The sequence below is a fragment of the Canis lupus genome, chromosome 11, assembly GCF_011100685.1.
Source record: "Canis lupus familiaris isolate Mischka breed German Shepherd chromosome 11, alternate assembly UU_Cfam_GSD_1.0, whole genome shotgun sequence".
NCBI classification, from domain to species: domain Eukaryota; kingdom Metazoa; phylum Chordata; class Mammalia; order Carnivora; family Canidae; genus Canis; species Canis lupus.
In genome coordinates this window covers 28155486-28168785 of record NC_049232.1, presented here as the reverse complement: position 1 = coordinate 28168785, position 13300 = coordinate 28155486, and the positions used below count along the sequence as shown (strand labels likewise).

The 13300-nt window shown below is 40.6% G+C and overlaps 1 protein-coding gene across 6 annotated transcripts in view; it reads right to left on the bottom strand.

The window, feature by feature from the left end:
* Positions 1 to 13300, bottom strand: part of KDM4C (lysine demethylase 4C) — a 410759-nt gene that overhangs the window by 5417 nt on the left and 392042 nt on the right. For 5 of the 6 annotated variants that reach the window (XM_038552331.1, XM_038552333.1, XM_038552329.1 and 2 more), the window contains one exon: positions 2895 to 3014. In XM_038552331.1, the coding sequence (XP_038408259.1) occupies positions 2895 to 3014 (120 nt within the window). Of the gene's footprint in view, positions 1 to 723; positions 958 to 2894; positions 3015 to 13300 lie in introns of all 6 variants that reach the window. The other variant, XR_005366745.1, reaches the window with a different exon arrangement.

Genomic DNA, 13300 nt, shown 5'->3' with positions numbered 1-13300 from the left:
GGCCAATTTTGCATTAAGACTGGTGGGGCCTTGTTGGTACCTTTTGTTTCTTTAAAAGGCTCTGGTACCATATGAGGGAGAAATACTCATATATTTACTCTTGTATAATAATCCTCCCAGAAAGTAATTTCTCAAGTTCTTAAAACTCACTTTTGTCAAATTCAACCATTTGGCCAGGAAAATCCCAGGTTCTCAACCTCATAATATGTAAACCACAGTAATCTGTGAAAACCTTCATCTAAAATGAAAATTAAAAAAAAAAAAAATGAAAATTTTAAACTTTTTCTTCAAGCTAATCGAATGGCAGGAAACAATTTTATAACCAGTTTTTTCAACATTTTAGGAGGTTTTGTCAGAGAAAAGTGACACTGGCTAACAGAAACCTAGAGCATTTGGGGAAAATTCATCAAATTCCCTATTCAAAGTGATCATTCTTAGTTTAAATTTAACCACATATGACCATCAGGAACAAACAACAAAGGGGATGCAATCAGGATAGAATATCTATCTAACGCTGAACCATTTATGATATTTTTGAAGTCCCCAAGTTGTCTATCTGAAATCTTTACATGTAAAGCAATTAAAATAAGCTTGCACTCCTGGTTAAAAGATAAGTGAAACTATGCAGCTATACTATGTAAATTTAAAAAAATCTGCTGGAGTTTAAAATATTACAATAAGGATAATACATATAATTAAATTTCTTATCCATGTACTGCTCACATTTGACTAAGCTGAAACAACAGGGTGGAATTGGGTCTTGGTCACAGGAGAGCTTCCCATTACTTCCCAGAAGGCTGAGATGGGGAGGCTTCTCTTCCTGGTCTTGTTTTAGCAGAATGGTTTCTTTAATATTTAATTAGACCAAGGTGTCATCTCACTTATACAATTTGATAGCATAACTAGAACTACTTGTGCCTACAAGTAGTTTCTTCTGTTTTAGATCATCCAAAGATTCTAAAAAGAGAGAAAGGCAATTATTAAAACTAAAAAGGAATATGGTGAGATGACCAATCATTCCAAGACCAAAGGGTCTCCCAGGATGCAGGATTTTAGCACTAAAGAACAGTCCCTTGCAAGCTGGGATAATTGTTCACCCTAGATGGGACAGAGCTGAAAGTAAACTTGGGCCCTTCCCTTTACCAGCTGTGTGCTCTTCAACAAATTATTAAATTCATATAACCTTTTTACCCTCATTTGTAAAAATAGGAGTCAAAAACATTTATCTTGCGGGTCTACTGTGAGGGTCAAAAAAGTGCAAATGCAGAATATTTAGCACAGTGAAATAGAAATTTTTTCAGTTATATCTATTTTTATAAACATCTTTGCTCATTCAGTGATGAGACTGAATAATTAGACACAAAACAAAAAATGATCTCAAAAGGGCACTTGGTTTAATGAGGAATTTTTAACTACTTGTACTTGAGAGAAAACTTTAATATTAGCCTTAACTTTTTCATTGAGTCTATAAATATGCCTATAGTTCTATGTTGATAGGCCATCATAAATTCAACTGAAGTTAACACACTGATTACTAATTAGCCTGAATTTCAGCATGTCCTCGTTATACTGTTCATGTAGCTACTAGCTTTGCTACGTGTAAGATGCTTCACTTTTGCATTTATTGTTTAATTATATTTAATTATTTTCTTTTGAATGATGTAGTAATGCCTCTTTTCTAGGAGTCTCCAGTATTAATTGTCTGTCTTTTGATTTTTGCCTAATTCTGGACATTCTGATACAAAGAAGCTCCAGCACCTACCGTGTTATAAATGATCTGAGTCTGCAACTTAACACAGGACAAAGAGGGATATAGCCTTTACCACACACGTGAGAGCGAGTGCGCGCGTGTGCGCGCGCACACACACACACACACACATACACACACTATACATATAAATGTCCTCCCCACCCTACTCACCTTGGGTTTTTCTAGACCTTAAAAAATGTTCAAGTTTCCTGAAACTTCTTTCAACTCCTTTAATTACTTCTTCCAACTCCTTTAATTACATTGTGCTCTAGTACTTAAAATGTACTCTTTCTGCCCCTTATCAGTCTTTGAACAATTTCTGTGCTGACACTGGCAGTATTATCATCCACCAGCTGCTTTTAACTTAACATGCCTGAACCTTCTTACTTTTTCTTCTTTTACTTCACTCTTCCTGTTTTTACTCTACTGCTTAGCTTGAGAATGTTGATTTCTGCCACTGGGCTACTGGAAGTACTACAACATATTGATTCTAGTCAGGGTGCTCCTTTTTAAAGCCTGAAGGAACATAAATACACAGCTGCCGTCCATGTCGTTTTCCTTGTTAGAGTTTAATCATTCTCGTCTCTGATAGGGATAAAATATTTTCATCATTCAATTGTATATGTACTCTTTAGTAATACGTAGAGTGAATATCCAACCAATTGCTGTACTTTTCATAAAATAAGCACTCCTCTAAGCTTAGGTGGCCACGACTGTGTCCATGCATGACTGATTTAGGTTTGAGGAGACACCCAATGGGGGTTTGTCTCTCAGGCAAAATCCACCAATTCAGGGGCTGCTGGCTGATGAACAGCCATCACTGTCTTGGCTTATGGTGAGATAAATCGGCCAGTCTCTCTCCACATGATGTACACACAAGAAAGCATCCAGCCACTTATCTTTGTAGCCTATCTATATTCTTTACAATTAAACCCATCCTTCACATGCTATTCATTTCCCAGTGTTGAACTTGATAATAAAACTCAAATATCTGGGTCATTAGAGATCAAATCTTTGCTGCCTTTATAAAATAACAGGTGCTCCAAATTCATGTAGCTTATTGATCAGCAGGACAATGCATATACATCTGCCCTTTGGCTTCTCCTGTCCATCCCATCAAGCATCTCCACAGGACAGCACTCACCTGGTACATGTGAGCAACATTTGAACCTAGATACTTTGCCCCATAGAGTTTGCCATCAGGCCACTTGACTTGGACGACTTCTCCCTCAGCAGGAGGGCCCAGTTTCACACAGTCTCGGCTCTGTGGAAGAAATAGACAGGCTTTTCAAGGCAAGTGCCTAAGTGACTGCATTTAGAACTTAGCAAATGATGAACTCCTGGCAATTAAAAGGAGTTATTGCCTCTGTGTTTTATGGATTATGATCTTGCATGGGTGTTCAGGGGAAGAGATATGAGCCAAAGGAGTACTTAAAGATTCAGCCTACATCATAAAGTTGCAAAGGAGCCACCATAAGCCAAGCAGGAAAAAAAACAGCGCATTTACATTTGCTACTTGACAAAGAATCGTTCGGAGGGTAACTAAAATATGCGCAGAAACTCCTTAGCTGAAGAGACTAGCCCATGATTTACAACATCTGACATTTATAATAGCATTTTTGCAGTTAACCAAATGCTGTAACATACAACTCACTTGATCCTTATAATCACTACACAAAGAAGGCAGAGATTATTGATTATTCCCATTTTACTGACAAGGAAACTGAGCCTCCAAGGAGACTCCTTTAAGTTGTCAGAATCTCTGGAGGAGAGAAGCTGAATAGGAGAGTAAGAGTTGGGACATACAGGAGTAAATGGGGCCAGGGAGGAACAGAGTGATGTTCTAGTCAGCAGGCTGTGACAAAGCAGCAAGGGAAAAGGAAAGGTAGGAACACTTGCAGCATAGCAGGTGAGGCCGGGAGGGGTGTGTGCTGCTCAGCAGGCCTCTTCAGAAGACCCTTTGACCTCCCCAGAGAGGCATGCTTCTGCTGGCCACCCGTTAAGTGACCACCCTCTTCCTTCCACGGGCATCCACGGTGGCACCTCATAACCAATCTTTTCACTTCATGTCTTCTACTCAGTAGTACCCCCTCCTAAGGCGGTAGTTCAGAGCAAACCCTGAAGTCCATCCTCAAAGTTGCTTTGTTATTTGGCAGGGAAGGAAGCAGAGGAGAACCTGAGTTATCTATCCACAAGGTCAAGTAAAATGTTTTCATAGACATAGTTTGCAAACTCTTAAATTTGTATGTATTGGGTATCACATAGTAAAATTTTAATACAAATGAATTAAATACTTGATCTCTTTGGTAATTTTTTTGCACATTTAGCAATTTGTGTTTTGCTAATACTGGTATTTTACTGATGAGGCCAATCAAACTGATGGAAATGCACACTTGACCAATCAAGCTATAAATGCAGACTGGGCATGGTTCTATGGTTTCAATGAGGGCACACACAGGAAATATTTAGTGGTTTATGACTCTTACCTTTCATTATTAACAGAAATTTTGCATTATAAAGGAGTGGCCATTTTATTGCTGGGTTCAGATAATATATGAGAGGCTTAACTATTCACTTTTCTCACTGCAGACTCCCTTCCTTTTAAAGCTATAGGTAAAGAAAAACTTGTGTTCGGAGGCTCTACAGAATTGACAGTCTGCATCTAACTTAAATAAAAATAAGTTTCTCCTTCATAATATTTGACCTCAGGGCATACAGAATTGAAAGGGTAGGCTGTAGAAATGTATTCCGCATATGCCCCTGGGGTTATCACCTCATTCTGCATCATTTCCCTTCCAGAGATGTATCTGGTACTAAGAATGCTGGAAAGTGCAGCTTCTCTCCACTTTCTACATAGTCTCCTAGGCTGGGAAGCTACATCAGCTCTGGGGTAACTGAGCTGAAACCTGGAAGCTTTGGTGACAGGAGTGGGGAGCAGGGGAGGTGGCACAAGAATAGGTGTCTTCCTTCTCCTAAAGTTTTCTTCCATGTGGAGGACCCCCACTGGGGTAATGTTTCTGGCTACTTTTCCACTCTTATTCATCCACTCTTCCAAGAGGACAAGCAGTGGTATAATTTTGTTGAGTTCTGGATGAGGTGGCACTTTCCACACTCTGCACCACAGGGCCCTGGGGCACCCAGCAAACACATAGGGGCTCAGGTGGGTATTTTCAGGGGAAACACAGTGACACTTATCAGACACCATGCTTACCACTACTACTCTGAAGCTGTTGGGACCCAAGTTACACAATAGATGGAACCGTGTAAAAAAGACATGCTGCGACACCCAGGGGCTGGGAGCCAGGAATGTTTGGTAACTGGCTTTCCTCCTCCTGTTCCCTTTCTCTTTGGAGCCACCCTGTGGACAGAGAACTCAAGTTCTGCTCTAATCCTTCCACGGAAAGGAGCTGGGGTGTCCTGCACCCCTGTCACTAGGAGGTCTAATCCTCAGGTGTAGTATTAGGAACCCTGTCTGCTCACAGATATAAACCGCACACTACAACATCTTCTTTATTAGTAATGAAGATCTTTTCAATCTCCAAATCCTGACTCCAATGTCTATCTTGCTTTTTCTTGGGCAGGATAAATTCTATTTATTGGGCCCTCCTTCAATCCCCAGAGAAGGCCTTGGGGAACATAGAGTATGCACTCCCCATTTACTCTCCCACCAAAAACAACTGCCAAGTAGGAGGCTTAGGTCCTTCATTTTAGAGATCTAACCTTTGACAGAGATTTTCTAACCTGTAAAAGAATCCTCCATAACAAATCCTGCCCTGCAATTTTAAGTACTGTATCACCAAAGGTATGGCAATGGCTATAGAAGTGTGGCCCAAGCAGAGTACGAAGATACTTGAGCAATTTACCATAAAAATATAGCTTTATTAATAAACACATGCAACTCTACCAAGTGAGAGACAATTCTTTTTTAAGAAGGTGTTAAAATTGAAATGTCTGAGATATAGTTTAATACCTGTCTTACTTGGTACCTGTCAATTTACCTTTTACTCACAAGTCTTAATTTGGCATGGAAAGTGCCTGACCTCAGTGCCTGCCTCTACCTAACTTTTCTCTGTATCAGCCACACACACACACACACACACACACACACAAAATCACTTCATACTCTATCATGTCAAAATCTAGGAAGGACACTTCAGTTTGCTTTCTCAGTTTTGCTTTCAGAACTCTTTTTTCCTTCATCGTAGAAGAATAAAGAAAAACAACTATATAACAAACAAGATTGTTTTGTGAATCTCCTTTCCTCATCCTCCACCAGGAATCCCTCTGAGCCTTGATGGCTACCTTCTCATCCTCTGCCAGATCAGTTAGCTGGAAGTGGTTTTATTCTGATTTGCATATAACTTCATTTAGTCTTATTCACTATTTACACCCCAGCTACTTTCCAAATGGATTTAAGGCAGCCCATAGTAAAACACAAAAAAATTTATTTCTGTAACATCTAGTTTCCTCCATAGAGAAATGGTTTCAACCACCAGCTGTCTCAAAATTATGAGTTTGCCAGAAACTTTTTATGACTACATGGAATAAAAAGCATTCAAACAGAAATGGAAGTAGAAGCATGTGGGTTGATGAACAGAAGCTTAAAGGTTTAATATTGAGGTCCCCCTGTTCCCTCCAAAGCAGGAGTTTCCCAAACTGTCAGAATCACTAATCCAGTATCTATTTGTGTGAGACACTGGAGGAGCAAACAATGTCTAGCTCCCCAAGCCAGGGACAGAGGGCATCTTGTCCACACCTGGAGGCCAGTCACGCTGAGCGCCGTGTATCTATGGCATTAGTGCCTCAAGGCCCTTGAAGAGCAACCCGTGTGGAGTGTGAGCTTTGGTTGCCATGATCACTTCAACCAGAAAAGAAATTTTATTTGATTTATAGATGGAATATTTATTGATTGAATACTCTTAATAAGATTTCATGTTTAAAAAGTTTCTCTTAAAAATAAAAAGTCTGAAAAATAAAATCATGAGGGGATTCAGTTTGTGGAGAGCCCCTCTCGTAAAGGTCTTCAGGTGGCTCCCATCCCCCTGGGCTGTGCATGAGGAGCAGAGCTCTGTGGTTGGGAGGCACACATTAAAAATGGCAAGTCCAGTCTCCCTCTCTCCATAGCTCTATGTGACCCAGGTGATTTTTTTAAAGCATTCTAGAATTTGTGGTTTATTAAAGGATGTAAAGGATATAAAATGCTAATGAGGCTTTCCTAATGCAGTTCTTAGTGTTGCTGGAGCAGGTAAGCACCTTTGCTGGAAAATTATATGCATTAAAACCTTGACTAATGCATTTTTCTCAGTTGCTGTCTAGACCCTTAGAAGCAGGTTGGCTTCACCTGACATAAATAGTTGTTTACCATTTGCTGTACTGCCTCCAGGGATGTGTAAACTCCCCTAAAGCCTGCCAGAGCCGCGTCCACAGGGACACTGGTGTCTGGAGCTGCCAGTTAGCCTGTAGCTAGACTATTAAATAGATGACGTGAAAATTCAAGACAGAAATCATAATCACAGTCAATAGCAGGCCTCTGGCAATGATTAAAGAGCTCTGATGAAAGGACTGGGATGGTCATCAACCCAGGCAAGAGTACAGTGTCACCTCAAACTGCTGCCAAAGTCAGGGCTGATTCCTAAACTTGTTCCACCAACTATGCAGAAAACCCCACTGCTAATCGGATTATTTGAATTCTGAAGTCACTACATTCTTGGAACTCTTACTATGGCCTTTGAAAGGGGCCTCTACAAGTTGCTATGCTTGGATGTTGCCTGTTTCACCATGCTCCACCCTACCCATCCCCACCTCTACTCCTAACAAGTATAAACCACAGAGCAGGCAACCCTGCCCATCAGTCCAGCTGCAGCACAGGAACATGTGGCATTTGGACTCCCAGTAGCTGATCGGTATATAGTTTGGAGCCTGACAGTCCCCCTTGGGGAAAGTGTTTAAGTGACCGGAAGCAAACTTACACCAGCAGCTGCTGGCATTTAGAGGAATAATCACCTGCTTGTTGATGGCCTCTGGCAGGGATCAACAAGACTGATTGATAGCCACGTACTAATTGTACTAGTGAGTGATCCATCGTTTGGCTGCCCGGCATCTGAACCTGCATCTCCCCTTCAGAGTCTCAGCAGGAGGCAGAACTGGCTGGCCATTACAGACACTGGGCAATGCCAGACACTCCTGTACCCAGCTTCCCTGACAGCCCACGTGGATGGGGGCCTCGCCAACTGGCTGCACCTGCTCAGAATGTAGGCCCTGTGATGAGAGATGCAGAGAAGCAACAGAGGGGAGAACACTGAAGGTGGCAGTGGCACCCACGCACCAGCAGCAGAGCCTAGGGCTAGGCTGACCACTCAAGAGGAAGCAGCTGTGTCCTTCCTGGACTGGATCTGTAGCCTGGTCTTGCCCATGTTCCAACTGAAGAGCCTCCCTTCTCTTCATCAGTTCTCTTTGTTCTTTTGCATTCCTAGAGATTCTGTGGGCTTCCTAATAGCTTTCCATTAAATTTCTTTAGTGCTTAAATCATTTACAGTCACTTCTTGTTGCTTCAACTGACAACCTTGAACTGCTGGTTTGGGTGATGGCAGATCCTTCCTCTCACAAAGCAGAAATGACACCTTTCATTTATTGGTGGAACATAAAGCTGAAGGGCTTCCCAGACCACCCAATGTTCATTCAAAGCATTTATGGGGAAAGCCATCTTTCAAAAAGTAAAGGAACATAGTCACAGCACTGTCACCTTCCTAATTGGAGGGCTTGGCCCTAGATCATCTGTGATTGTCCGTAAGTTTTCATTAAATAGCACAATCTGGGGATCCCTGGGTGGCGCAGCGGTTTGGCGCCTGCCTTTGGCCCAGGGCGCAATCCTGGAGACCCGGGATCGAATCCCACATCGGGCTCCCGGTGCATGGAGCCTGCTTCTTCCTCTGCCTGTGTCTCTGCCTCATTCTCTCTCTCTCTCTGTGACTATCACAAATAAATAAAAATTAAAAAAAAAATAGCACAATCTGGAGATGTACTCTCTTTAGGCATATCCACAAATGTTTTGCAGGCCAGAAAGGTAAGTCACCAAGTTATCTTGATCAGTGGTAGGAAACACTTTTGAAGGGCACACACCACATTTGGATGGATTAAATTCTGGACTATTAAATAGAAGTCATATTTAATATCACCCTTCATGTGGAGATAACAAAGAAAGAAGACATTTTGATATTTTTCTTAATAATTCTTTGTTCTAAGCATCTACTATAAATTTATTAGGGGAAATCACAGAATTTTAAAAGAGAAAAAACAAAAATAACCTGTATTTCCATCACCTAGAAGTAAATGCTGTTAACACCCTGTCAGAATGGCTAAAATAAAAAAACATAAGAAACAACAGGTGTTGGCAAGGATGTGGAGAAAAAGGAACCCTTGCACACTGCTGGTGGCAATACAAACTGGTGCACACTACTGGATATTTATCCAAAAATATGTAAACACTAGACACATACCATATGATCCCATTCATATATGGAATTTAAGAACTAGAACAAATAACCAAGGAAGAAACACAACCAAGAAACGATTCTTCTTTTTTTTAAAGATTTTATTTATTTATTCATGAGAGAGAGAGAGAGGCAGAGACACAGGCAGAGGGAGAAGCAGGCTCTATGCAGGGAGCCGGACGTGGGACTCAATCCCAGATCTCCAGGATCACACCCTGGGCCAAAGGTGGCGCTAAACCACTGAGCCACCCGGGCTGCCCCCAAGAAACGATTCTTAATTATAGAGTACAGACTGATGGTCACCAGAGGGGAGGTGGGGGGGGGGATGGTTGAAATAAGTGAAGGGGATTAAGAATATACTTACCATGATGAGCGCTTAGTGACGTACAGAATTGAATCACTATATTATACACCTGAAACTAATTTAACACTGTATATTAACTATACTGGAATGAAAATTTTAAAAAAAAGTAAATACTGTTACCATTTGGATTTATCTCTATGCTTCTGTGTTTTTTAAAAAGTAGACCCTCTTATACATACAAAATTTTTTTCATAGCTACACAATTTTCTTTCACATTGAACACAACTGAGCTCTCCAAAGAGGGAGACAAGGCTGCCTTTTGTGAAGAGCTAAGATTGTAGTTAATGGCATGTCCCTTCACTCATTCCACAGCATTTGGAGGGAAGAGGTCTTTCTTTTAATTACAGTAAAATAGACACAACATACAATTTACTATTTTCATCATTTTTAAGTACACATTTTGGTGGCTTAATATATACTCACAATGTTGTACAACCATTGTACAACCATCACCACCCTCCCCTCCAGAAATGTTTCATCATATCAAACTAAAACTCTGTATCCACTATACACTCACTCCCCCTTCCCCCTCCACCCCAGCCCCTGGTAACTTCCACTCGACTTTGTGTCTCTATGAACTTGACTATCTCTAAGTACCTCATTATAAATAAAATAATGTGATATTTGTCCATTTGTGTACATTTATAATTTTATGCCTTGAAATTTATTGCCTATAATTACATTATGAGTATATTTTTAGTTATTATCCTTTTAAAGCTCCATTTTACTGGGTGAATACATGCAACATTATGGCTATTCCACAATTGATTTAACCACTCTCCCACTGTAAGATATTTAGGTCATTCCAATTTTCTCCTACCATCTATAACGCTACTGTATATTTTTCTCTATAAATCTTTGCCCAAATTACTGACTATATTCTTAGAGTTCTGGAACAGGAATAAGTTGGTATAATGGTATGTAAACTATTTAAAAAGGTAATTTCATTAAGCTTTGAAAAATTCAACATCAGACTCATTTCTCTAGTACAGTAAATCTTAAGCACCACAGAAAATTCTGATTCCAGTCAATCTAAGGTAGGGTCCAAGCTCAATGCACTCCCCAACAATCTAATGCTTGGCCAAATTGATGAACATCGCTTGAGATTATCTCCAGAATGCACTATACCTTCTACATATAAACGAAAAATTAATTCCAAGCTGCATCCTGTGTGTGTAACTTTTCTACAGTAGAGACATCTAACATACCTGAAAGAAAATGTGGAATACCCCTGTACTGAGGTATCTCATCTGTGTCCTGTCCTAGTTATAAGACACTGTCACTGCAGCCTGTAGGACAAAGGAATCAAGCCAACCTGCTTCCACGCTGATACTCATCATTCTGTGAAAACTCCAATACTGATGTCCAGCTTTCCTTTTTAATAGTTTTTTTTTTCTTTTGTAAAGGAAACACATACAAAGGGCCCTTCTTCACTCCCGAGATGCTCTGGTTGTCTCTGTTAAGCTAGTGCAATGCCTCATAATCCCCTCAAACAGCTAGATTCTTTCCCCACAGTCACACTTTTACCAATGCCCTGACATTTAACCACATCTATCTCCTAAAACATAGTGTCTTCTCCACAGAAAAACAAACAAAAAAACACTGATACTTATTTGGTAAATTCCTGAGGGCCAAGTTTAGCATACACTTTCCCTTTTGCTATAAGCCAAGAGTGGATACCAAACCTAGTAAGAATGCTGAGGTGCCAGAGACAAAGGTTGTTTTATTGTTTCTGAATGTTACCACAGCATTAAGCCTCAGAGCCTCAGACGATATATTTCTAAAAGAAGTCACATCTTTAAATTATTAGAAATAGATGAGATTCTGGCAAGAGCCTAAAACAAAAGCCTAAAAGGCACAGAAAATACAAAGTTAGACATTTTGTTTTGGAAATTATCTTTCTAATTTTTTTTTAAAGTGAGACAGCATAAGAAAAGTCATTAACTAGAACCAGAGGTGATACTGGGGAGCTGACCTAATAGCAAGGGCATGTAAGAGAGGAACAGGAGACAGGTAAAGGAGGTGGCTCTAAGATGCCAACCAGGGGTTCTTAGGACTTGGAGGGGGATTAATAGAACTGAAAGGCTCATTCACTCACCAACTATCCACCTTTGAGAGAGACCCACCCCTTACCGAGCCTTTTCCCCCTCCCTCTGGCATTTAAGATCCTCTGTGCCTGGTCCTTAGATCAGCACTGGGGAAAAAAAGCACTGAGACAAAAAGAGTCCTTTTGAAGTCCTTTCTCTCAAGGAATTCAAGTCCAGTTGGGGATTCAAATATTTACATGAATATCTACAATATGAAGTACCATATATGATAATAGTTAAGCGGCTGGGAAGAGGGGACTCTGTGTCCACCACTCACGCTCCTATGACATCAACTGTGTCAAGGACTTTCTCCTAGTGATTAACCAAAATTCCTCATGTCTTCCTCTCAAAGTTCAATCACCTTCCACATAAACTGAATTAATTATAGAGCCTTGAAGTAGGACTCTCCTGGATGCACTTGGCTAGGTAAAGTGAACACTTTGTAAGCTGTGGTCAGAGCAGCAATGTAGTCCTTAAAAACAGATGTCAGAGGGAGAAGCAAGCTTGTAGCCCCAGTAGCACTTTGTGGGGATCACTCTTGGAGGCTCTGGCATTAGCAGTTTGGTTTTATTGGGGCATCCAGTGGGGTTGGATGCTTGACAGTTGGTCAAGCTATCTCACTGACTACGTTGAGTGGTGTGGCCAAGTCAGGACAGAGCTGTAGCTTTGATCCCTTTCTCTACCTCTCAAGATTGTTCTGGAAAGATGTCACTAATGATTGCAGGGACAATGCCCCATTCAGAACCCCAAACAGGAAATCTTTCACATTCATCTTCTAAAGTCCCCAGATACACAAAGTACTTGAAAAGGGAATTTGTATGTTTAAAGCTTTTTGGTACTTCTTCTTAGATCTTCTTCCAATAACCTCTCCTATTATAAAGGTTTGGAGGTTATATCATTTCTAAGTGTTTCTGGGAATTTTATGCTTTGGGACCTCTAACCAATGGGCTACTGAAAATTACTGGTCACCACCACCAACAATAGCAACCAGAAACACGGTCACATCCCTACCTGCGTGTTTATTATGTGCTGGACACCATACTAACTGCTATACATTAGCACTGAAATATACATTATATTTCAATGATTTCAACAATAATCCTAGTATTTACTATTATCTCCATTTGAGGGTTAAGGTAACAGGTGTCAACTCCCTTGCTCAGGCTTGCATGGTTGTCTGCTACACATCAAGTTCTTGACACTGTGGAGAGACAGCCAACACCATTTATAAGGACTGTCTCTGGACTGACCGCACCTTCCTCCTGTTTTTCCTACAGACACTAAGGCATAAGCACCCCAAGACTGTAACTCTTCAAACAAAAGTTGCCATCTATAGGGCAGATCTTTCCCCCTTTTTTATAGTTGTTGGCAAAGGTTAAAATGCGTGAGGGAACAAAATATTTCATTATGTCAATAAAAATTTATGTCATAAAACAGAAAGACAGTCCTGAGGTGAATTTCTCTGGCATGTTTTCTAAAAATAAATGTCAGTTCCAAAAGCTGAAAAAAGATGAGGAAAGGAAAGGAAAGGTAGGGGTAAGCATTATGGCGTCCCAAGAAGGCCTTCCTGTGCTCACACACCATAATAGGGGCTCTGCAGTCAGAGGAG